The 26,576-nt window shown below is 44.0% G+C and overlaps 1 protein-coding gene across 1 annotated transcript in view; it reads left to right on the plus strand.

Annotated features, from left to right (window-relative positions):
• The window catches only part of washc5 (WASH complex subunit 5), a 159,276-nt gene that overhangs the window by 22,116 nt on the left and 110,584 nt on the right, over positions 1-26,576 (plus strand). Inside the window, exons 6-10 of the mRNA XM_073052838.1 lie at positions 408-560; positions 1,901-2,014; positions 3,817-3,988; positions 11,238-11,365; positions 23,332-23,461. Coding sequence (XP_072908939.1) covers positions 408-560; positions 1,901-2,014; positions 3,817-3,988; positions 11,238-11,365; positions 23,332-23,461 — 697 coding nt within the window. The remainder of the gene's footprint in view (positions 1-407; positions 561-1,900; positions 2,015-3,816; positions 3,989-11,237; positions 11,366-23,331; positions 23,462-26,576) is intronic.

Raw genomic sequence — 26,576 nt, forward strand, 5'->3', positions numbered from 1 at the left:
AATCTCACTGCTTATATTTCCTTAATATTCTTTGAGCTCAATTTGGAATACACTTCAGCTAGTTGGTAATGTTCTACAGACCAGCCATCTTTGTATCAGTGCAAATCAGCTGTTCACCGCATATATCCTGTTTTGAGTTGTAATCTTGGAGCTGTGGAGGGGGAGTTTCCTCTGCCAAATGAATCCGCTTAAGACTGCGTGATTTATTAAATATTTGGTGAAGTGAACTCCTGTGATTTGTGTCAGATCACTAGTGGTATTAGTAAAGAATAGGAAAGAAAGTATATCAACTGATAAAATGGTATTGATGGCCTGCACAGATAAACAAATCAACTTCTGATATTTGAAGTTGATAATCTTTCCTCCCAAGGTTTTCCTTCAATGATTTTTGTGTTTCTGTTTGTCAGGTTTCAGCGTACCCATTGCCAGAACACCGCAGCACAGCTTTGGCTACTCAAGCTGCTATGCTTTACGTGATCCTCTACTTCGAGCCGCCCACTCTTCACACACAGCAAGCTAAAATGAGAGAGATTGTGGATAAATACTTTCCAGATAACTGGGTAAGGCAATGTGAGCTTTTGCAACAATTCACCTGTAGACTAGGCTAGCATCAGAATCAGGTTTAGTATCAGTGACGTAGGTTGTGAGATTTATTGCTTTGCAGTAGCAGTACAGTGCAATACATAAGCTATGCCATAAATTATAATAAAAATATAATAAAATCATATAAGTATTGCAAAAAAGTATGGAGGTCGTGTTCAAGGTTAATCGTCCATTCACAAATCTCTGAAGATCTATTTTCAGCCCAACGTAGGAGCTGTATTTCATTAGGAGTTTGAGGAGACTTGGTATGTCACCAGGACTCTAGCAGTTTCTACAGATGGACCATGGAGAGTATTCTAACTGTTTACATCGTCGTCTGGTATGGAGGGGCCGCTGCAAAACAACAAATTTCATGACATATGCCATTGATGTTTAACATAATCTGAAATTTGATGGCAGAAGTGAAAAAGCTGGTCCTAAAAAGTTGAGTGTGGGTCTTCAGCCTCATATTACCACCTCCCTGATGGTAGCAATGAGAAGAGGGCATGTGGTGGATGATGGAATCCTTAATGATGAATGCCACCTTTTTGAGGCATGGCCTTTTGAAGATGTCATTGATGCTGGGGAGGCCACTGCCCATGATGGAGCTGGCTGAGTCTACAACCCTCTGCAGAAAATGAGCACCAGTTAAAGAATTCTTCTAAAACATGGGTAACACTAATACAGCAGTTTGTTTTGCAAGTCCTCCTTATATGTGACTTCAAGATGTCCCTTAGTGCTTTGTATTTACTCAAGTGTTTTTGTTGTTTCAAACATGATGGTGAACTCACGGCCTAATATGGAACCACCAATGCCCAAGAACGGAAAAACCTGCAACACATAATGGATACAGCACTGTCCCATCAAAGGAATAGCCCTTGAGTACAACTTATGAGTGCTGCTGAAGATAGCAGCGTCAAGCATCAAGGATCCTTACCATCCAGTCCATGGGAAGAAGGTACAGGAGCCCAGCAGGTTAAGGAATAATTACAACCCTACAATCATCAGGCTACTGAACCTGTGTGGATAACTTCATTCACCTCAACTCTGAACTGACTCCACAACCTATGGACTCACTTTCAAGGACTCTATATCTCAAATTCTCAGTTCTGTCTGGTTTGTCTTTTGCACACTGGCTGTTTGTCAATATTTGTGTGTAGTTTTTCATTGTTCTTTGTTCTACTGTGAATGCCTGCAAGAAAATGAACCCGGGGTTGTACGTGGTGACATATATGTACTTTAATAATATATTTACTTTGAGCTAGATGAGTGTGCTAAGGGAAGAAATAAGTGTTTGGGTTTCTGTTTCTCCCATCAGGTAATAAGTATTTACATGGGGATCACTGTCAATCTGATTGAAGCTTGGGAACCGTACAAAGCAGCAAAGACAGCTTTGCATTACACACTGGAGCAGGCAAACATCAGGGAACAGGTATGACACTCGACCATGTTGTAGTCGATGTGCTTTGTATTCTAACGTTTCCTGTCATGACTTGATTAGACCATAGGACAGACGCACAATTAGGCTATTTGGCCCATTGGGTCTGCTCTGCCTTTCCTTTATGGCTGATTTATTATCTCTCTCAACCCCTTTCTCCAGCTTTCTCCCCATAACCTTTGCTGCTCTGACTAATCAAGAACCTATCAACCTCTGCTTTAAATATACTCGACGACTTGGCCTCCACAACTGTCCATTGCAATGACTTCCACATGTTCACCACCCTCAGGCTAAAGAAATTCTACCTCATCTGTGTTCTAAAGAGATGTACTATTCTGAGACTGTGCCCCCGGTTCTAGACTCCCCCACTATTGGAAACATCTTGTCCACATCCACTTTATCTCGGCCTTTCAATATTTAATAGTTCTCCCCTCATTCTGTCTCCCCCTTCCCTCTTTTTCAGTTCCCTACTCTGGCCCTCCTCTTAACTCATCTCTTCTCCTCACCTGCCTATTACCTCCCGCTGGTGTCCTTCCTCCTCCCCTTTCTCCCATGGTCCACTCATCTCTCCTATCATATTCCTTCTACTCCAGCCCTTTAATTTTTCCACCTATCACCTTTAGCTTCTTACTTCATCCCCCTTCTCTCACGCACCTGGCTTCACCTATCACCTGTCAGCTTATACTCCTTCCCCTCCCTCAACTTTCTTATTCTGGCTTCTTTCCTCTTCCTTTTCCAGTCACAATGAAGGGTCTCTGCCTGAAATACCAACTGTTTGTATATTCATTTCCATAGATACTGCCTGACGGGCTGAGTTCCTCCAGCATTTTGTGTGTATGTTGCAAAGCAAATGCTCCTCATATGTTAGCCCTTTCAATCCCAAGATGATTATTGTGAACCTCCTCTGGACCTTTTCCAATACCAGCACACCCTTTCTTAGATAAGGGGCCCAAAACTGTTCACAATACCCCATGTGCATTCTGATCAATGACTTGTAAAGCCTCGGCATTGCATCCTTGGATTTATATTGTTGTGTTAAGCACAAAATTGTTAAGAAGGAATTGGAACTGTCCATTGAAAAAATGTTAACTGTTATAGGAGAGGAAAAAATATGATGGCTATCTATTCACCATTAGCTAGTAGATCTCCTGTCTCACAGCTCCAGTGTCCCAGGTTCCCTTTTGCCTTCTGATATTTGTGTGGAGTTTGTACATGTTCCATGTGACTCTGTGGATTTCATTGAGGCTTTCCAAGTTTTCCTCCCACTCCCCCGTACTCCCAAAGGTGTGTGGCTTTGTGGGTTGATTGGTTTGTGTAGTCTATAAGTGAGTGGTTAAGTCTGGGGAAGAGTTGATGGGAAATTGGGGATTGGCTTCTGATTCGTGTAAATAGGTGCATCATGGACAACCATAGACTTTCCTCCAGCCATTATGCTTCTGAACTCTCTGTCACATCACATTTGAAGTGTCACTGGATAATTTGTACTGTACCCTACAGTATTTAATTTATGCACCTTTCCTTGTTTATATATGCCTGATTCATTTGTAGATTTAATTCTTACTAGGTTATTGTGTGTTGCATGTGTGTTAAGTGTACTACTGTGCTTTACATCCTGATTTGGAGGAACAATTGTCTTGTTTGGCAGTATATATGTATATAGTTAAATGACAAAAACCTGACTTGACTTGGCCAGAACTCATGTTTTGCTGCTGTATGGCTAATGTCATTCCCACTGGCTTCCTCAGTCAGAACGGTTGGTGGCTGCTGCTTGTTTTGATGTGGGGTTTCTTTTCCAGGCTAGTCGATATGGTGTGAGTGTTGACAGCCTGCGCCAGCAAGTGCAGCAGTTTCTAAAGGAAGGCTTCTTGAGAGAAGATTATGTGTTGGATCACATTCCTAAACTACTCAACTGCCTGAGGAATTGTAATGTGACCATTCGCTGGCTGATGCTCCACACTGCAGATTTGGGTAGGTGTCAAAGAAAATACGTCGGGAACTAAATTGATGTTATGGAACTAGATCAGTCACTAATTCCTGCCAGGCATGCAAGGTCTGACTTGAAAGTTTTGTTTATTAAAAAAAATGGTCAAATGTTCAGAGAAATTTGTGACTATCTTGGAAGACAACTCTTCTGGTCAAGATGGTGCTGAGGTGCAGTTTCCATTGAGGTTGTGGCTCAGATTTATTTGTTTTTTTATGTTTGTAGGGTTGGTTTTAGGGACAGACAAGGGAGTTAGGGGTCAGGGTGGGGCTTAGGAACAGGGATGTCATAGAGTTAGAGGTCAGGTCATAGTGTAGGTGTTGGCTCTGTGTTTGAAGGCCAGCTAAGTGGACGTGTGACAAAGATATCTGTGGTCAGATATCAAGCTGTCAAATCAGCGAGGATAAGAACCTGGCTATCATCCCAAGTGAGGAGGTTGTTGTGGGTTCTGGGATCGGAGTTCCATGTGGGCAGGAGGAATGAGGGCTGATAACCCCCTCGGTGAGCAAATTGGGGAGAGGAGCCCATAGTTCAGGGACTGGTGTTTGGGGTTCTCATTCATTGTCACTGGCGAGTCCTGGGGTCAAGACCAAAGATTGAAACCTGAAGGTCGATCTGAAGTCTGGGCATCGAGGCTCAATGGCTGGAGCCCTGAGTCTGCGAGTTGACTGTGGAATTTGAAGGCCACTTGAGGCTAGAGATGGATTGTCCTTGAGTTGGCGTACTGTATTTGCACTTGGATGAGAGGGAGGGAGGAATGGGGCTTGTTTTGCTGGTATTGTTCTGCTGGACATGGTGGGCGAGCTATGTTCTATGTTGCTCTGCTGGTACGTGTGGCGATACCACCCCACCCCCCCCCCTCCGCCCCCGGCACATCCTTGGTGTGTTGGTTGTTTATGCAAATGACACTTTTCACTGTGTGTTTCCATGTATACGTGTTAAATTAATCTGAATCTGATTATAAAATATTGTTGTACAGTACATTCTGTGGGATAGTCACAACTGCTGGTGAGTTGTAACCAGATGCTGGGTTCATTGGGCAATTTGATTTCCAATATTGGCTCTCCATTATGGTTTCTCCAGGCCTTGGAGGTCTGAGCAACCACTTAAGTGGTACAGCCTGGGTGTGGTGAGAGCTCATGCAGGAGTCCAAACCGCTGTGTGGTTTGCATGTGTGCTGACTTGGTCCCGTGCAAATACGTGTAATTCTGTCATTAAGGATCTCTGCATTTTATTGGTTCAATCGTATTGCTAGGATAGTAGTAGATTGGGATTGAGAAAGATAATTATCCATGATGGAATGGTGGAGCAGACTAGATGGGCTGAATGGCTTAATTCTGCTTCTTTGTCTTATGGTCTTAAAACAATCTTTCAAGCATTAACTTCATCCACCGTATATATTTACATGTATTAGAAATTTGCTGTGGTGTTGGTGTGACATGCAACAAAAACAACATTCAACAATTCTAAAGTAGTGGTCACCAACCTTTTTAAGCCCAAGATCCCCTACCTCGGCCTTAGTGAAAGGCAAGATTGACTTCAGATCGATTAGTTACATGCATGTGCACCGGGGGCAGAAAAGACCAGAAGTAAAACCCTGCAACCCGGAAGTAGAAATGACATATAAACACCAGGGGTACCTGCCCTTTTTTGCACCTGCGGACCGGTTTAATATTGTCAATATTCTTGCGGACCCGGAAGTAAAAATGACGTATAAACACCAGGGGTACCTGCCCTTTTTTGCACCGCGGACCGGTTTAATATTGTCAATATTCTTGCGGACCCGGAAGTAAAAATGACGTATAAACACCAGGGGTACCTACCCTTTTTTGCACCGCGGACCGGTTTAATATTGTCAATATTCTTGCGGACTGGGTGGGGGGGGGGTGTTAAACACAACGGGAATATAACGATACTCGAAGCAGGTTCCTTATATCTAGTCTACTCCACAATTCAGTTTTCACGGCTCTTGGCACTTAGCTTCTGTCCCGCTTGCTCACATTTTTTTCCACTGGAAAAACTCAGTGGGTTTGTCTTTAAATGCTGAGTGCTTGGACTCAGGGTGCCGAAGCAGTTTTGAGGGCTTCATTGCCTCATTAGACAGCTCCAGCCTCCTGCCCATCCGCTGTCAGCCGCCTTGGCCAGGTGCGGCAGTTTCCGTGCCAGGGACATGGCAGTCGCAGTCCGGAGAGACCGAGCGAGTGAGGAGAGCGACAGGCTGGTGCCCGCTCTGCTTGTAGGATCTATCGGCCGAGAAAAGTTTGCTTCAGTAGATCGCAGCGAGGTAGCTGCTCTGATACTTATGGAACCCTGAGCCTGAATTAGGTCGTCTGCGAATATTTTAGCACTGGGTTCCCCATGAACATTTGATGTGGTAAGCAGGTTTAGAGGTGGTGCCCATCTGTCCGCGCTCCAGGCCAGTACCAACAGCACTTCCCGCGAGGCCAACCAGTGATCCCTGGCGTGAGGGTGTCACTACGTTTAGGCGACTGATGACCTCACGTGGGTTCAAGTTCAACAGTGGGTGTGACGGGGAATGAAGAAAGGTGCAGCTGACTCAAATCATTTCCTTGCGTTGGTGGTTGGGGACCACTGAAGTACACTGTATAGTGCGGGGGAGCTACACACATGCGCACTGTGCAGAAAGAACGGAACTAAAACCCCGCAACCCAGAAACAATCTCTCAACAGTATTTGTGTATTTATTTTTTCATTTTTTTCGGGATCTACTGGGAAAGTCTCAAAGATTGACCAGTCGATCGCGATCGATGGGTTGGCGACCACTAATGTAGGAGATGTCTTTGCCAATCCAAACTGACTGGGATCTGCAAGTGAGGAATTTGAGGATTCAGTTGCACAAGGAGGTATTGAGGCCAACATCCTGAAACTTATTGATTAGTTTTGAAGTTCTGATAGTGTTGGATGCCAAGCAGTAGTTAATAAAGAGCATCGCGGTGTATGCATCTTTGTTGTCCAGAAGGGCAGGCAAGTGATCAGATTTCCCAAAATGTGGTTGAGGCATGGAATGGGAGGCATTCCTAATTGTAGTATAGCAGTGGTCTAGTGTGTTGGGACTCCTGGTACTGCAGGTTATATGCTGATAGACAGGCAGAGATTTCTTGAAACAGAATCTGCAGGATCTCAGGTGTATTTAGGAGCAGAATTATGCCATTCATCTAATATATAAGAGGTGTTAAAATTTTACATTCAAGTATTATTTATTCTCTGTCTGTTATCATTACAGAGTGAAAATGTTTTTATTACTTCAAAGATTTAATTAATTTAGTTTTGATCTTCCCAAGCCAATCTACACTCAATACCTAATAAAGTGGTGTACCTAATGAAGTGGCCACTGTCTGTGTGTTTATAGTCTTCTGCTGTTGTAACCCATCCACTTCAAGGTTTGATGAGTTCTGCATTGGGAGATGCTTGTCTGTACAATACTCTTGTGATGTGTGGTTATCTGAGTTACTGTCACCTTCCTGTCAGTTTGAACCACCTTTCTCCTCTGACCTCTCTCCTTAACAAGGCATTTTTATCCACAGAACTACTGCTCACTGGATACTTTTTCATTTCTTGCACCACTCTCTATAAACTCTAGAGACTGTTGTGCATGAAAATCCCAGGTGATCAGCAGTTTCTGAGATACTAAAACTAACCTGTCTGGAACCAATAATCATTCCATGGTCAAAGTCACTTAGATCACATTTCTTCTCAATTCTGATGTTTGGTCAGAACAACAACTGAGTCTCTTGACCATGTCTGCATGCTTTTATGTATTGAGCCGCTGCCACATGATTGGCTGATCAGATATTTGCATTAATGATGTATAGGTGCACTTAATAAAGTGGCCTTTGAGTGTAAATTCCTTGATAATTACTCTTTTTGTGACACCTTCTCACTATTTCTATTACTATTTACTGAGTTAAGTATTGTATGTAATTAGTTTTGCTACAATAAGTGTATGGGACATTGGAAAAAATGTTGAATTTCCCCATGGGGATGAATAAAGTATCTATCTAACTATCTATCTATTAAACCATTCCCACAACAGACTGAGATCTATTATGGATATAATCGTATTTTAGTTTCTACTACCTGCATCAAAGCTTTCATCTTGAATAGAGAATTAGATAAGATTAAAGAGGTTAAAGTATGGATATGGAATAAAATGTGTAAAAATACCTAAATACTGGCATGAATTTAAAATATAAACAGCGTTATAAAAAGTGGTTTAAAGTGTATACAATGCAGTACAGTTACTGAGGTAATAGAGAGCAGTGGGGTTGGCTAACTAGAATGGTTGATCAGATTAACTGGCTGGAGAAAAAGCCTGTAAGATGATGAGAAGTTTTAGTTTCAATAGTTCTATATTGTTTTCCAGATGGGAGCTTTTGGAATAGGCAGTTTGTTTGTATGTTTGTTTATTTATTTGGTGATACAGTGCAGAGTTGGTCCTTCGGGCCCTTGGAGCCACACCACCCCCAGCAACTCCACAACCCGGATCAACCCTAACCTAATCAAGTGACAATTTGCAATGGTCAGTTAGCCTACCTGGTACATCTTTGGGCTGTGTGAGGAAACGGGAGCTTCCCACCAACCTCCCTCCTGCACTTATCCTTTTAAGCGGAACAAGTGCTACACCTGCCCTTACACTTCCTCCCTCACCACCATTCAGGGCCCCAGACAGTCCTTCCAGGTGAGGCAACACTTCACCTGTGAGTCGGCTGGTGTGGTATACTGCGTCCGGTGCTCCCGGTGTGGCCTTTTATATATTGGTGAGATCCGACGCAGACTGGGAGACCGTTTAGCTGAATACCTGCGCTCTGTCCGCCAGAGAAAGCAGGATCTCCCAGTGGCCACACGTTTTAATTCCACATCTCATTCCCATTCTGATATGTCTATCCAAGGCCTCCTCTACTGTCAAGATGAAGCCACACTCAGGTTGGAGGAACAACACCTTATATACCGGCTAGGTAGCCTCTAACCTGATGGCATGAACATTGACTTCTCTAACTTCTGTTAATGCTCCTCCTCCCCTTCTTAACCTATCCCTGATATATTTAGTTTTCCCCCCCTCCTTTTTTTTCTCTCTTTCTGCCCATCACTCTGCCTGTTCTCCATCTCCCTCTGGTGCTCCCCTCCTCCTTTCTTTCTCCCTAGGCCTCCCGTCCCAGGATCCTTTCCCTTCTCTAGCTCTGTATCCCTTTTGCCAATCACCTTTCTGGCTCTCAGCTCCACCCCACCCCCTCCGGTCTTCTCCTACCATTTTGCATTTCCCCCTCCCCCTTCTACTTTCAAATCTCTTACTATCTTTCCTTTCAGTTAGTCCTGACGAAGGGTTTCAGCCCGAAACGTCGACAGTGCTTCTCTCTATAGATGCTGCCCAGCCTGTTGTGTTCCACCAGCATTTTGTGTGTGTTGGTTGAAGAAAAAATGCTTTCCTTTTAAATTCTTCCTGCTGGTCTAACTCGTCATCCACGCACCTGTGCAATCGTGCCTCGATCATATCAATATGAAACGTTGTTATAGAAAAGCAGCATCCATCATTAAAGATCCTCACCACCCAGACCATTTGGAAGGTACAAGTTCATCAGGACTTGCACCACTAGATTTAAGAGCAGTTACTACCCCTCAACTGTCAGGGGATTGCTACACCATCTATTGAGATGTTCCCACAACCAATAATCTCACTTTAAGGACTCTTTATTTCATTGTTTCATGTTTTTGTTATTTTATGCTCTTTATTTAGAATGCATTTGCAGAGTTCGTTGTTCATTGATCCTGTTTACATTTACTGTTCTATTGATTTGCTGAGTATACCCACAGGAAAAAGAAACCCGGAGTTGTGTATGGTGATGTGTATGTGCTCTGATCATAAACTTTGCATTGAAATTTTGAACTTTGAAATTTATTTTTGATATTCTTTAGACTTTTATTTACTGAGATACAGCGAGGACAGGCCCTTCCGGCCTTTCGAGCCTCACCACCGAGTATCCCCGATTTAATCGTATCCTTATCACGGGACAGTTCACAATGACCAATTAACCAACCAACCGGTACATCTTTGGACTGTGGGAAGAAACTGAAGCACCTGGAGGAAACCCACATGGTCACAGCAAGGATGTATGGATTTCTTATTGACAATAGAACTCCAAACTCCGATATCCCAATCTGTAATAGTGTCGCACTAACTGCTACACTACAACGGTGCCCAAATATAACAGTTTATAATTGATGAATGTTGTTGTATAACATACCTGACCAATACACCACAGCAAATCCCTAATACATGTAAATGTACTGTCTAGATGTACAGCAAGGATGTAATATTGAAGAGTTATAAAGCACTGGTGAGAACTCACTTGCAGTGTTGTGAGCAGTTTTGGGCCCCTTCTCTTGGAAAGAATGCACTGACGTTGGAGAGGGTTCAAAGGAGGTTCATGAAAATGATTCTGGAATTGAAATGCTTGTCAAATGAAAAGCATTTGATGGCTCTGGGCCTGTACTCATGGGAGATCAGGAGAATGGGGGGATCTCATTGAAACCTATCAAATGTTGAAAGGCCTTGATAGAGTGGACGTGGAGAGGATGTTTCCCATGGTGGGAGAGTCTAAGACTAGAGGACACAGCCTAGAATAGAGGGACGCCCATTTAGAACAGAGATGAGGAGGGATTTCTTTACCCAGAGTGGTGAATCTGTGGAATTTATCACCACAGGTGGTGGTGGAGGCTAAGTCATTGGGTATATTTAAGGCAGAGGTTGATAGATTCTTGATTGGTCAGAGCATGAAGGGATATGGAGAGAAGGCAGGAAATTAGGGCTAAGAGGGAAATGGATCAGCCATGATGAAATGGCACAGCAGACTCCATGGGCCAAATGGCCTAATTCTGTTCCTTTATCTTGTGAACAGTACATGGTGAATAAAGTTGTTCCTTGATCCTAATTATGGCGGTTAACAGTGTAAGCATAGTTTCCTACATGGCAGCAGTGACTCTGAAAATTCTGTAACTGTATTCTAATTTTTTGTGTTATTGCAATATACCAGTGTATTTGAGTGATTTGTTTGTCAGAATGCAAACTAAAGCTTTTCACTGTATATTTAACAGTAATAAACCAGCTATCAATTACTAAGAAGCTAAAATACAATTTGTGGCTTCCTGAAGGGGAGATCAGTGTTGCTGTACAAATGCAAGTCTTTTTAACAATTCAATCCCACCTTTCTTATTTTTACAGTGTATGACCCAAACAACAAACGTCAGCGGCAGATTAAGGATCAAGTTTTAACTGACTCAAAGTACAACCCAAAAACGCTCTTCCAGCTATTGTTAGACAGCGCCCAGTTTGAGTTTGTTTTGAAGGAGGTACGTGCTTTCTGTAAATAATAATTAAACATGGTCCACCAGAACAAGCTCACTATGCAGAGGAACTTGATAGGTCAGGCAACATCTATGGAGAGGAATAAACTGTCAACATTGCAGGCCGAGGCCCTTCATCAGGACTGCTGATGGGTCTCAATCCAAAAGATTGACTGTTTGTTCCCATCCATAGGTGCTGCCTGACTTTCTGTGTTTCTCCAGCATTTTTGTGTGTTACTCTGGATTTCCAGAATCTGTAGAATCTTTTGGTGTTAAACATGCAGACATTGCCATCTTAAAATACTACCCAGTAATGACTGGACAGAATAGTGGATTGGGAATGTTGTCCCAAGAATGTCACGGAATGTCACAGAGGGGTATCTTTGTTTTCCTAACTATGTGGGGAATTTGGTAGGAATGCCATTGGTATGGCGACTAAAACAGAGAGCAAAGGCTTCAAGTCATCTTGGCAGCTCCTTTTTTAGTTGAAAGAATTCTATCTTTATTCATGCAATTCAAAGATCATCTTCAGCAATATTGAACTTTTAAAACTATTTTGTGTTTTGAGGGATAGCACTTCTGTCTCTTTAGTAATTCTCACTTTGCTGTTGGCCCACCTCCCACTCGGTCACAACTGCGTAGCATTTTCAGATGGTCATTTTCAATAAAAGTCCTTGCATGGAAAAACTAGAAGTGGAGGTGTTTGCTGATGATACTCCATCCATTGATGCCTGTGTGCGTTGGGGCATGGGTTGATAAGTGGTGAGCAAGTTCCAGGCAATGACCATCTGCAACAAGAGAGAGTTCAGCTACCTACCTTTGCTATTCAATAGTATTATCATTACTAAATCCCTAACATCAAAGTCCTGGGAGTCACTTGTGCCTTCTTCAGAATTGCATCAATATATTGGGCCAATGATAGATCTTCAGCAATGTTAACATCCCTGAAGGTTAGTGAGCCACCTTCTGACACTGTGAGACCTTTCTATCATTTGTAAGGCATAACTGAATAGTGTCATAGAACCCAGTCCTGCCGAAGGGTTTCAGCCCAAACATTGATTGTAGCCTTTTCCATAGATGCTCCCTGGCCTGCTGAGTCCTCCAGCATTTTGAGTGTAATGGAATGTGGGGCAGTGCAGTAGAGTAGTGGTTAGCACAATGCTTTGCAGTACCAACAACCTGGGTTCAATTCCCACTGCTGCCTATAAGGAGTTTGTATGTTCTCCCCATGTCTGCGTGGGTTTCCTCCGGTGCTCCACAGTCCAAAGGCGTACTGATTGGTAGGTTAATTGGTCATTGTAAATTGTCCTGTGATTAAATTGGGGGCAGCACGGCTGGTCTGTAAGGGCCAGAAGGGCCCATGCTTTAGGGTTATATCTTAATATAACCATATAACAATTACAGCACAGAAACAGGCCATCTCGGCCCTTCTAGTCTGTGCCGAACGCTTACTCTCACCTAGTCCTATCGACCTGCACTCAGCCCATAACCCTCCATTCCTTTCCTGTCCATATACCTATCCATTTTTTTTTAAATGACAATATTGAACCTGCCTCTACCAGTTCTACTGGAAGCTCGTTCCACACAGCTACCACTCTCTGAGTAAAGAAGCTCTCCCTTGTGTTACCCCTAAACTTTTGCCCCTTAACTCTCAACTCATGTCCTCTTGTTTGAATCTCCCCTTCTCTGAATGGAAAAAGCCTATCCATGTCAATGCCATCTATCCCCCTCATAATTTTAAATACCTCTATCAAGTCCCCCCCAACCTTCTACACTCCAAAGAATAAAGACCTAACTTGTTCAACCTTTCTATGTAACTTAGGTGCTGAAACCCAGGTAACATTCTAGTAAATCTCCTCTGTACTCTCTCTATTTTGTTGACATCTTTCCTATAATTCGGTGACCAGAACTGTACACAATACTCCAAATTTGGCCTCACCAATGCCTTGTACAATTTTAACATTACATCCCAACTCCCATACTCAATGATCTGATTTATAAAGGCCAGCATACCAAAAGCTTTCTTCACTACCCTATCCACATGAGATTCCACCTTCAGGGAATTATGCACCATTATTCCTAGATCACTCTGTTCTACTGCATTCTTCAAAGCCCTACCATTTACCATGTATGTCCTATTTTGATTAGTCCTACCAAAATGTAGCACCTCACACTTATCAGCATTGAACTCCATCTGCCATCTTTCAGCCCACTCTTCTAACTGGCCTAAAACTCTCTGCAAGCTTTGAAAACCTACTTCATTATCACAACGCCTCCTACCTTAGTATCATCTGCATACTTACTAATCCAATTTACCACCCCATTATCCAGATCATTAATGTATATGACAAACAACATTGGACCCAGTACAGATCCCTGAAGCACACCACTAGTCACCGGCCTCCAACCTGACTAACAGTTATCCACCACTACTCTCTGGCATTTCCCATCCAGCCACTGTTGAATCCATTTTACTACTTCAATATTAATACCTAACAATTGAACCTTCCTAACTAACCTAATAAGCTAATAAATGAATAAACACAGGTACTGTAACGCTCTCGCTCGGGTGTAACGGAACGCCGAGTTAAACGTCGAGGTAAACCGTAGTCAATGAAAACAAGGTCGCAGTAAGATTAACCATTTACTGTTCACTCTTCACATTAACGTATGGTGAAAACTGTTGATAAAACAATACAAGATTGGTACAGTGTTTGTTTCCTTCTAAATATCGCATTTACATCGTGAATACTTGCAAAGGTAAAACTACAATAACTACATTACATTAAAGTGCAGCATACAGTCAGAATCTACCTGCTCCATTGACTGCTTTAAATACACTTCAACATAAACTATCCCGACTCTTTAACTAACGAAAACATAAACCTTATCGACCGTAGTTACTTTTAACAGAATCGGCGTTAACATTTTAATTCAACATATCGATTATCTCATGACTTACAGCGTTGCTTTCACTGTGTCTTTGGTGCGTAGAGAACAAACTGCTCGCGCTGTGGCGCCACATGTGAGCACCCCCCACCCTTGCGTTTATCCCGAACCGGTATTTTCCCACAAGACGCGGCGAACCCGGATATGACGTCATCGCAGCCGCGATATATTACAGACAAATGAATTTACTTAAACAATCCTAACTTTAACTAAAAAATGCTAACAAATTACTAAGTGAAAATATTATAAACTAAATAACTGCCATAAAGGCAGCACAGGTACTCTCCACTGGTCTGGATATGTGCAACTGTAACAACAGCTGAAGCTTGACACCATCCAGGACAAAGCAGTTTGATTGTATGGAACCCCACCCACAACCATAAACCATTCAGTTCATTACTTATATACCGTGGCTCTGGTGTACCATCTACAAATGCACTGCTACTCCTCACCTGGCCTACTCTAATAGCACCTCTTGCACCTGTGACCTCTACCACTGAAAAAGGCAAAGGACTTCAGGTCTGTGGAGTGCTATCATCTGTAGGTTCCTCCCCCCCACCAAAGTGCTCACCACCTTAGCTTGAAAATTTTAGTCCTTGATCATCAAATCTGACTCCAGATCTCACTTCCCAACTACAGTATGGAGCACTTTCCACCAGAAGTCCACTGGTCTGAAAAGGAGATGCACCACCTCTTTCTGGGGGTGGGGGGTAGTTTCCAAGATGGACAATTAATGCTGACCTTGCCAGAGACACTGAGACCCCAGATTTTTTCAAAAAAAATCTTCAAAGGTTCACATTATTGGAGTTTTGTCTCTAAATTGGAAGATGGCACAGATTACAATCTAAAATTCAAGTGTGGGTTTCCTCCAGGTGTTCTGGTACCCCAGTCAAAAAATGTACCAGTTAGTAGGTTAATTGGTCATTGTAAATCGTGATTAGGCTTGGATCAATTCGGGGGTTGCTGGGAGGTGTGATTTGAAGGATTACCTTGGTGCCCAAGCACTCGGGGAAGTTGTCGTCTCCGTCGGACTTTAGGCCGATTAATATTTCATCGATTATTATACGAGCCTTCCATAGGCTACTTGCCGTACGTTGGTCCTCTGTTTTACAGTTAACATCGTTGCAGTTTGGGTTTAGAAAATGCGACGGCACTTTTGAAGCGGTCAACTTGCTTGACGGGATTTTGAAGAGAGCACGGGGCCGGTTTCACGATCTAGCACTGGCCTCGATCGATGTATCAAAAGCTTTTGACTCCGTTTCAATGGAAACTATCATCCGGTTGGCTCGGTCGTTTGGTGCGCCCCCTCCTTTGGTCAACTATATCCGATCGATATACTTGGGGGCGTCTGCTCAACTGGGAGCGAATGTTGTTATGGCCAAACGGGGAGTCAGGCAGGGCGACCCACTTTCGCCTTTGTTGTTTATAATGGCAATGGACGAGGTGATTGTCCTCGCCGATTCTTCTATCGGTATCCAATTTGAGGGTACGACTGTTGATGCTATTGCATACGCCGATGATATTGTGATATTCTCTGAGTCGGCGTCCACGCTGGAACAAAAACTCGCACGGGTGGATGACGCATTGCAGATGGCTGGGATGCGAATTAATCTGGCCAAGTCGAGTGCTGTAATCATACGTGGCAACAGGAAGAAGAAGTTTTCGGCGTTGGATGATGGGGGACTTATGGTTCGTGGGGGTAGAATTGGATCACTAGGCCCCACGGACGAGTTCAAGTACCTAGGAGTTAAATTTGACTGGTGTGGTCGTCGCCCGGTTAGGCATCGCGAAGCGATGGGGGTAGCTTTGGAGAACATTAGATGCGCCCCTTTAAAGTATTTATCACAGGTAAATAAAACATTATTTTGTAAAGCCCTCTGAGATATCAGTAGTGTGATGTGTGTTGCATCTGATGTAGAGGTTAAGACTGTGTCTCTTCCATCAATCCTCTGAATTCACACATCCATTCTCTGAAATAACATTATTAGTTCTGACTTCTTCCCTTCTTCCTCTCCTGCCCTGATGAAATTTCTTGACCTGAAACATTGACTGTTTACTCCACTCCATAGATGCTACCTGATCCTCAAGTATTTTATCTGTGATGCTATCAGTTTGTTAGTGCCATTTCATGTGTGATGCAATCTGACTTTCCCTAGAAAGTATTTGCTCTCTGTCATCGTTCTCACTTTGCACCATTATACACAAACAAGAGTGGGCCATTTGAATTTCTTCTGCTAATTGTTTAGCCTCCAGTCATCCAAATACATGTGATCTGTATGTTAATACTTGGGTGAGGGGGTGTGATATACACATCCTGCAGGAGAAGTCAATGTCAGATCTCTCGTAACCAGCCTGCAAAAATGAAAAGTGTATTCTTGTCTAACTCCTAGATAGCCAACCGGAAACACAGGAGATTTTGCGGTGCTGATAATCCAGAGCAACACAAGCTGCTGGAGGGATTTATTCTTCTCCTGCCTTCTGAGTTTGTGTGTATATGTCTCCCAAATTGCCAGACTCTTAGGCTACATCCACACTACACCAGATAAATCCATAACCAAAGCTTTTTCTCTTCGTTTTTACCCTCCGTACACACACTAAAACGGGGTTTTCGTCCCCCAAACCATAGCTTTTCAGAAACGCTTTCCAGGGTGGGTAATTTTGAAAACGCCGTTTGGGCAGATCAGTGTGGACGGGGTAACCGGAGACTTTTGAAAATGCTATCAGATGGCTGCGCGCTATTTCATTGTTTTTTTGAACGCAACCTAACAATTTCAGAACAGACGGCAAAGAGACTGAAGCCAGAAGAGTTAGAAATGTACTCAGCAAATACTTTGACCCATAACTTACTGAATAAGTAAGTATACTCACTTTGCCCTGTTTTCTGTCCTTGCTCGTATGAAGATGGTTTACCTATTTATGAAAGTACTTCTCTGACAGTAGATGTGTAACAGCCTAATGTGTATGGAAATACAAGATAACACTGATGCAGACATGTTTTATACATTTAACAAGGTGCTTTATTAATGCAACAGAGTTAGTCAGTTTTTCAGTGTTTGTCGTCAGCCAGGTCAATCTGTCCGTGAACTCCCTTTCGGTTGCCGCCGTACGCTCCGGTATTTGTTTTTTTTAGTTTTAAGTTCTCCTGCGCGAGAGCCAACAGCTGTCCGTCGTTTTAAGTTTCTCTAGTCTGTAACTTCACAAACATGCACTTTTACGGCGAGATTCAACACCAAACATCTTGCTTGTTTTCGGTAGATGTGTCCTGCGCATGCACAGGAGGAGGAGATTCGCTGAAATCTCCGTTTGTGTGGATAGAGATACTTTCAAAAATGCATAGTGTGGACGCCTATCGTTTTTACACAAAACCGGCGTTTTCAAAATTATCCAGTCTAGTGTGGATGTAGCCTTAGATAACACACTCTTGTATAATCGGAATGTGCGGAAACGTTTACGGGCTGTCCCCTGTCCCTTGGGTGTGTTGGTTGTTAATGCAAATGACACTGTTAACAGTGTGTTTTCATGTACGTGATGAATAAATCTGAAACTAGAATCTCCCGAATTGCCCCTAGCAGAATTGTTATGTGTGCCCTATTAAATGCCCCAACCAACTTTCACTATTCAGAATCTGAATCGGAGTCAGGTTTAGTATCACTGGCATACGTCATGAAATTTGTTGTCTTTGTGGCAGCAGTACAATGAAATACATAACTTAAAAAAAAATTTTTTAAATGGTTTGTTGGGCTATCGCTTAGTCAGGGCAGCTGTTTATTTGGGAAGAACAGTAACTTAGTCTAAGAAACAGCTGGGATCCCATTTCAAGTCAAGTAACTTTTATTGTCATTCCGACCATAACTGCTGGTACAGTACATAATAAAAATGAGACGTTTTTCAGGACCATGGTGTTACATGACACAGTACAAAAACTAGACTGAACTACGTAAAAAAAAACAACACAGAGAAAGCTACACTAGACTACAGACCTACACAGGACTACATAAAGTGCACAAAAACAGTGCAGGCATTACAATAAATAATAAACAGGACAATAGGGCAAGGTGTTAGTCCAGGCTTTGGGTATTGGGAGTCTGATAGCTTGGAGGAAGAAACTGTAACATAGTCTGGCCATGAGAGCCCGAATGCTTCGGAGCCTTTTCCCAGATGGCAGGAGGGAGAAGAGATTGTATGAGGGGTGTATGGGGTCCTTCATAATGCTGTTTCCTTTGCAGATGCAGCGCGTAGTGTAAATGTCCATGATGGCTGGAAGAGATACCCCGATGATCTTCTCAGCTGACCTCACTATCTGCTGCAGGGTCTTGCGATCTGAGATGGTGCAATTTCCGAACCAGGCAGTGATGCAGATGCTCAGGATGCTCTCAGTACAACCCCTGTAAAATGTGATGAGGATGGGGGGTGGGAGATGGGCTTTCCTCAGCCTTTGCAGAAAGTAGAGATGCTGCTGCGCTTTCTTTGCTATGGAGCTGGTGTTGAGGGACCAGGTGAGATTCTCTACCAGGTGAACACCAAGAAATTTGGTGCTCTTTACGATCTCTACTAAGTGCCGTCGATGTTCAGCGGGGAGTGGTCGCTCTGTGCCCTCCTGAAGTCAGCAACCATCTCTTTTGTTTTGTTCACATTAAGAGACAGGTTGTTGGCTCTGCACCAGTCCATTAGCTGCTGCACCTCCTCTCTGTAAGCTGACTCGTCGATGAGACCCACCATGGTCATGTCATTGGCGAACTTGATGATATGGTTCGAACTGTGTGTTGCAGCACAGTCATGGGTCAGCAGAGTGAACAGCAGTGGACTGAGCACGCAGCCCTGGGGGGGCCCCGTGCTCAGTGTGATGGTGTTGGAGATGCTGCTGCCGATCCGGACTGACTGAGGATCAGTCAGGAAGTCTAGGATCCAGTTGCAGAGGGAGGTATTCAGGCCCAGTAGGCTCAGCTTTCCAATCAGCTTCTGAGGGATGATTGTGTTGAATGCTGAACTGAAGTCTATGAACAGCATCTGAACGTATGTGTCTTTTTTGTCCAGGTGGATTAGAGCCAGGTGGAGGGTGGTGGCAATAGCGTCATCTGTTGAGCGGTTGGGACGGTACGCAAACTGCAGGGGTCCAGTGAGGGGGGCAGCAGGGTCTTGATATGCCTCACGACGAGCCTCTCGAAACACTTCATGATGATGGATGTAAGTACAACAGGACGGCAGTCATTTAGGCAGGACACTGAAGACTTCTTCGGCATGGGGACGATGGTGGCGGCCTTGAAGCACGTTGGAATGGTGGCGTTGCTCAGAGAGATGTTGAAGATGTCAGTGAGAATATCTGCTAGCTGGTCTGCACATCCTCCGAGCACTCTACCAGGGTCCAGTAGCCTTCCGTGGGTTGACCCTGCACAGGGTTCTTCTCACGTCGGCCATGGTCATTTGTAGGAGGGGTGGACTTCCTCGCCGCCACGTCATTTTCTCCCTCAACCCGGGCGTAGAAGTTATTCAGCGCATCTGGGAGGGAGGCATCACCTGCACAGTCAGGTGATGTTGTCCTGTAGTTGGTGATGTCCTGAATGCCCTTCCACATGCGCCATGTGTCGCCGCTGTCCTGGAAGTAACTGTGGATTAGCTGGGCATGTGCAAACTTTGCCCCTCTGATGGCTCGGGACAGTTTGGCCCTTGCTGTTGTTAAAGCTGCCTTGTCGCCTGCTCTGAAGGCGGAGTCGCGGGACCTCAGCAGCGCACGCACCTCCGCAGTCATCCATGGCTTCTGGTTAGCGCGTATAGTGATGGTCTTGGACATAGTGACATCATCAATGCACTTGCTGATGTAGCTGGTCACTGATGCTCTGTACTCCTCTAAGTTGGTAGAGTCACCATCGGTTGCAGCCTCCCTGAACATGTGCCAGTCAGTGTGTTCAAAGCAGTCTTGAAGAGCAGAGATGGCTCCTACTGGCCAGGTTTTCACCTGCTTCTGAACTGGTCTGGAGCGCCTGACCAGCGGTCTGTATGCTGGGATTAGCATAACAGAGATGTGGTCTGAGTAACCGAGGTGGGGGCGGAGCTCTGCCCGGTACGCGTCAGGGATGTTTGTGTAAACCAGGTCCAACATGTTCTCCCCCCTCGTTGCAAAGTCCACATACTGATGGAATTTGGGGAGCACTGACTTAAGGTTCGCGTAGTTAAAATCACCGGCAACAATAAACAGTCCATCAGGGTGTGCGTTCTGCAGTTCGCTAATAGCCCTGTACAGTTCACAGAGCGCCTCCTTAGCATTAGCGCTGGGGGAATATAGACACCGAATATAAGGACAGAAGTGAATTCCCATGGCAAATAAAATGGTCTGCATCTAACAGCCACAAACTTGCTTGTATTGTGCTGTAGGTTTCTATGTTTCTATGCTTATTTGGGATGTGAGCCACTTAACTGGGGCAGGAAACTGTTGCCAAACAGTTTCAAACTAACGTCAGTTGCGTGCATGTGTGGCATGTGTGACTACACTGCTTAGAGCAAACACCTTTTAAGTAGCGTCGTTTGTATCAAGTCAGTCCATTATCTACATTTGTTGTTGCCATTGATTTTGTTCATTTGCAGTCAATCAAAAGAACTCAGCAGTGTGTACTAGATTAATTCCTCCATTGATAAATATTAAGAACTAATGCACAGTTTTGTAGTACTATAGTGGTATTGATAGGGTTCTAATTTGTTCTGTATTTCATTTATCTACATAGATTGTTACTCAGTTAAAGAGTAGTTTAAAAACACAAAATGCTGGCAGAACTCAGCAGATCTCCTATGGGAGGAGGTAGTGACGACGTTTCGAGCTGAAACCCTTCATCAGGAGTGAAGTAACATGGGATGGTCGAGGGGGGATAAGAAGTGGGGGGAGGGATGAAGTAGAGAGCTGGGAAGTGATAGGCTGAAGGGAGATGGGCTATGGGGAAGGTGGAGAATTATGGGAAATAAAAGAGAAAGAAAGGTAGGGCTGGGGGGAGATTATAGTGAGGGGGGAAAAAGAGAGCGAAAGAGAACCAGACTAAAATTATAGATAAGGATGAGGACAGGGGTATCAACGGAGGTCTGTGAGTTGAATGTTCATGCCGGCAGGTAGGAGGCTACCTAGGCGGGAGATAAGGTATTGCACCATCGACCTGCGTGTGGCCTCATCTTGACGGTAGAGGAGGCCATGGACAGACATGTCGGAGTGGGAGTGGTCTGTGGAATTGAAGTGTGTGGCCACAGGGAGATCCCGCCACTGCTGGAGGACTGAGCGCCGGTGTTCGGCGAAACGGTCTCCCAGTCTGTGGTGGGTCTCCCCAATGTATAAATGGCCACATTGGGAGCACCAGATACAGTTGACTCGCAGGTGAAGTGGTGCCTCACCTGAAAGGACTGTCTTGGGGCCTAGGATGGTGGTGAGGGAAGAAGTGTGGAGACAGGTGTAGCACTTCTTCCGTTTGCAGGGATGAGTGCCTGGAGGGAGGTTGGTGGGGAGGGATGGGGGTGGGGGGATGAATGGTCAAGGGAGTTGTGTAGGGAGCAATCCCTGAAGAAAGCCGAGAGGGGAAGATGTGTCTGGTGGTGGGATCCCGTAGGAGGTGGCGGAAATTACGGAGGATTATACGTTGGATCTGTAGGCTGGTAGGGTGATAGGTGAGGACCAGGGGGGCTGGCGGGGGGATGGGGTGAGGGCAGAGGTGCGTGAAATATGGGAGATGCGATGGAGGGCAGAGTTGATAATGGATGAAGGGAAGCCCCTTTCTTTAGAAAAGGAAGACATCTCCTTTGTCCTAGAATGAAAGGCCTCATCCTGAGAGCAGATGCGGCGGAGGTGGAGGAATTGAGAGAAAGGGATAGCATTTTTGCAGGAGACACATTTTAATTGTGTGCATCAAACTTCAGCTAATTGGGGCAGGTACTTAATTGAACCAACATTTACTGATCCCAAAATGTCCCAATTAACGGGTCCTCAGTATTTCCTTGCCTTTATGATATTGTCTCCTATCACTCCAGCATTCTTCCACTATTCACACTTTCACCTGTGTTGAATCTTTGCAGAAATTTATAAGTTGCCTTCTGGTAGTCTAAATATGCTTTGTTATCAGAGCTTTAACAAAGAAAGTTCACTTTTGAAACATAGAACATTACAGCCACAGTACAGGTCCTTCGGCCAACAATGTGGTACCGACCATTTAACTTGTGCTAAGATCAATCTCACCCTTCTATCCCACAAAACTCTCCATTTTTCTGTCATCCATGTGCCTACCTAAGGTGTTCTTAAATGTCCCTAAATGTTGGCCTCTGCACCAAGTGCACCACCCCAGTACACTTTCCATGCACCCACCTGTGTGTGTGTGTGTGTAACAACATCTAAAACATGACGTAGCCATTGAAATCTTGGCAGCTCATGTTCCCCTCATTCATGTCTCTGTTGCTGAAGGAAATACTCTTTTCTCTGAATTCACGTTAAGCTGGTCTGTTGTTCTCCCTCTTATTACATCATTTTTATGTTATTAACAGTGAAAGAGAGTGGAGAGTTTTCTTCGTAAGTTTAATTTTTGTGTGACCTGTGATACTGCTTTTTCTGAGGTTTTCCTTCCCGTTTCCCAAAATCCCTGTGCAGTATAGCAGAGGTGAATAAAGTCAGGCTCTGGTGCAAAACATACTTTAGTGAGACAACTTGCATATCACAGGCTCTAATTTGGTATTTTTTATTTAGCGATGCAGCATGGTTACAGGCCCTTCCAGCCCAACAAGCCTGCGTTGCCTAATTACACCCATGTGACTAATTAATGTTTTTTGGAATGTGGACGGAAACCAGAGAAAACCCACATGGTCACAGGGAGAAGGTACAAACTTCTTTCAGACAGTAACTGAATTGAGCTGGTTGTAAAGCATTGGCTGAACACTATCGTGCCGTGCTGTACAGCGCACAGTGATACTGCACTGCTGAAAAATAGAATGCTTTTCCTTATGACTACTTTAATCTGTTTTAGGCTGCTTGACATTGAATGACATTTACTCCATGTATCATGTAGATGTTCAAGCAAATGCTGTCTGAGAAACAAGCCAAGTGGGAAAGCTATCAGAAGGAGGGCTCTGAGAGAATGACTGAGCTGGCCGAGGTGTTCTCTGGAGTGAAGCCTCTTACCAGAGTGGAGAAAAATGGTATGTGATTTATCCTCCACCACTAAGTATAAAGCCAGTAGTTCATGTGTGCAGAGGTACAATCAAAAACTTCACTTGCATCTGCAATCAAAATCGTTTATTGTTATTCTTCAATGCAAATGTAAAGGAGAACAAAATGAATGTTATTCCAAATCCAATGCAGCATAATAAAACATATAATAAGCTTAAAGAAGAAAATAAAAAGACAACAAACAGAAATGTAAAATCAATTGTATAAAACACAACGTGCAAGTCACTGTTATATACATAGACTGACTGTGTGTGCATAAAGTGACCTGATGTGATGTAATGGTGTTTGGGTGGGATAATGGGTGGAAGTGTTGTTTGCATCATATAAGGATGTAGAGGACAAAAGCATAGAAACAGGCTCTTCAGCCCATCTGTTCTGCCTAGTCCAATTGATCTACACCAGGACCATATAAAGACCGTTCATAATGATGATAGGGTCTTTTAAGAGACTCCTGAATGGCTACATGGAGCTTAGAAAAATAGAGGGCTATGGGTAAAGCCTAGGTAATTTCTAAGGTAAGGACATGTTCAGCACAGCTTTGTGGGCTGAAGGGCCTATATTGTGCTGTATGTTTTCTATGTTTCCATAGTAAAATATCAATCGTAAATTATACACTTGTATAAGTTGTACAAATTTTACAAAAAAAACACAATTAGAACAACAAAAACCAAAATCCAGTTTAGTGCAAAGTGATCAAAGTGGTGCTTTACTGAGGTGGTGATTAGGTTTGTGCAGGTTTGTTCAAACACCAAATGATTGAAAGGAAGCAGCTGGTCCTGAACCAGGTTATGTGGAACTTTAGGCATCTGTACCTGCTGCCCAATGGTAGCTGCAAAAAAAGATGGCATGGTCAGGAAGGTGATAGTTTTCCATAATAGATGTTGTCTTTTAGAGATGGTGCCTGCTGAAGATACTGCTGATCATGGGGAGGGATGTGCCAGTGAGGTGTCGGACAGAGTTCCCTACTCTCTGTAGATACTGCTGATCATGAGGAGGGATGTGCCAGTGAGGTGTTGGGAAGAGTTCCCTACTCTCTGTAGATACTGCTGATCATGAGGAGGGATGTGCCAGTGAGGTGTCGGACAGAGTTCCCTACTCTCTGTAGATACTGCTGATCATGAGGAAGGATGTGCCAGTGAGGTGTCGGACAGAGTTCCCTACTCTCTGTAGATACTGCTGATCATGAGGAGGGATGTGCCAGTGAGGTTTTGGGCGGAGTTCCCTACTCTCTGTAGATACTGCTGATCATGGGGAGGGATGTGCCAGTGAGGTGTTGGGAAGAGTTCCCTACTCTCTGTAGATACTGCTGATCATGGGGAGGGATGTGCCAGTGAGGTGTTGGGAAGAGTTCCCTACTCTCTGTAGATACTGCTGATCATGGGGAGGGATGTGCCAGTGAGGTGTTGGGAAGAGTTCCCTACTCTCTGTAGATACTGCTGATCATGGGGAGGGATGTGCCAGTCCTGAAAGTTGCCTCACAGGTAGATAGGGTAGTTAAGAAAGCTTATGGAGTGTTAGCTTTCATAAGTCGAGGGATAGAGTTTAAGAGTCGCGGGGTAATGATGCAGCTCTATAAAATTGTGGTTAGGCCACACTTGGAGTACTGTGTCCAATTCTGGTCACCTCACTATTAGGAAGGATGTGGAAGCATTGGAAAGGGTACAGAGGAGATTTACCAGGATGCTGCCTGGTTTAGAGAGTATCAGAGATTAAGGGAGCTAGGGCTTTACTCTCTGGAGAGGAGGAGGATGAGAGGAGACATGATAGAGGTATACAAGATATTAAGAGGAATAGATAGAGTGGACAGCCAGCGCCTCTTCCCCAGGGCACCACTGCTCAATACAAGAGGACATTTCTTTAAGGTAAGGTGTGGAAAGTTCAAGGGGAATATTAGAGGAATGTTTTTTACTCAGAGAGTGGTTGGTGCGTGGAATGCGCTGCCTGAGTCAGTGGTGGAGGCAGATACACTAGTGAAATTTAAGAGACTACTAGACAAAGCATATGGAGGAATTTAAGGTGGGGGTTTATATGGGAGGCAGGGCTTAAGGGTCGGCACAACATTCTGGGCCGAAGAGCCTGTACTGTGATGTATTGTTCTATGTTCAAAGTTTTGGGCTGAAACCCTTCGGCAGTATTTTGCATCGGTCTTCTCTGTGTAAGACAATAGTAATATGGTGGAAGTTCCAGGTGTCAGGGGCCGTGAAGTGTGTGAAGTTAACATAACTGGAGCAAAGGTTCGTGTGAATCTGAAAGGTGTAAAAACAGATAAGTCAGGTGGTCCAGATGGTGTACACCCTAAGTTTCTGAAAGAGGTGACTGAAGAGATGGTGGAGACATTACTAATGATCCTTCAAGAATCAATAGATTCTGGAATGGTTGCAGAAGACTGGAAAATTGCAAATGTCCTTCCAGTCTTGAAGTAGGAAGAGAGGTAGAAGAAAGGAAACTATAAGCTAGTTCATCTGACCTCAGTGGTTGGGAGGATGTTGGAGTTGATTATTAAGGATGAGGTCTCAGAGTACTCAGAGGCACATAATAAAACAGACCATAGTCAACATGGTTTCCTCAAGGGAAAATCTTGCCTGACAAATCTGTTGGAATTCATTTGAAGAAATAACAGGCAGGTTAGATAAAGGAGAATCAGTTATTGTTGTGTACTGTATTTGGATCTTCAGAAAGCCTTTAACAGTGTGCCACACATGAGGCTGCTTAACAAGCTACGAGGCCAAGGTATTACAGGAAAGATTCTAGCCTGTATAATGCAATGATTGGTTGACAAGAGCCAAAGAATGGGAATAAAGGGAACCTTTCCTTATTGGCTGTCGGTGACCAGTGGTGTTCCTTAGGGATCTGTGTTGGAACTGATTCTTTTTACGTTATAGGTCAATAATTTGGATGATGGAATTGATGGCTTTGTTGCAAAGTTTGCAGACAATATGAAGATAGGTGGAGGAGCAGGTAGTTTTGAGGAAGTAGGGAGACTATAGAAGGGCTTAGACTAGGAGAATGGGCAAAGAAATGGCAGATGGAATATAGTGTCGGGAAGTGTATGGTCATGCACTTTGGTAGAAGAAATGAAAGGGT

The sequence above is a fragment of the Hemitrygon akajei genome, chromosome 1 (assembly GCF_048418815.1).
Source record: "Hemitrygon akajei chromosome 1, sHemAka1.3, whole genome shotgun sequence".
NCBI classification, from domain to species: Eukaryota; Metazoa; Chordata; class Chondrichthyes; order Myliobatiformes; family Dasyatidae; genus Hemitrygon; species Hemitrygon akajei.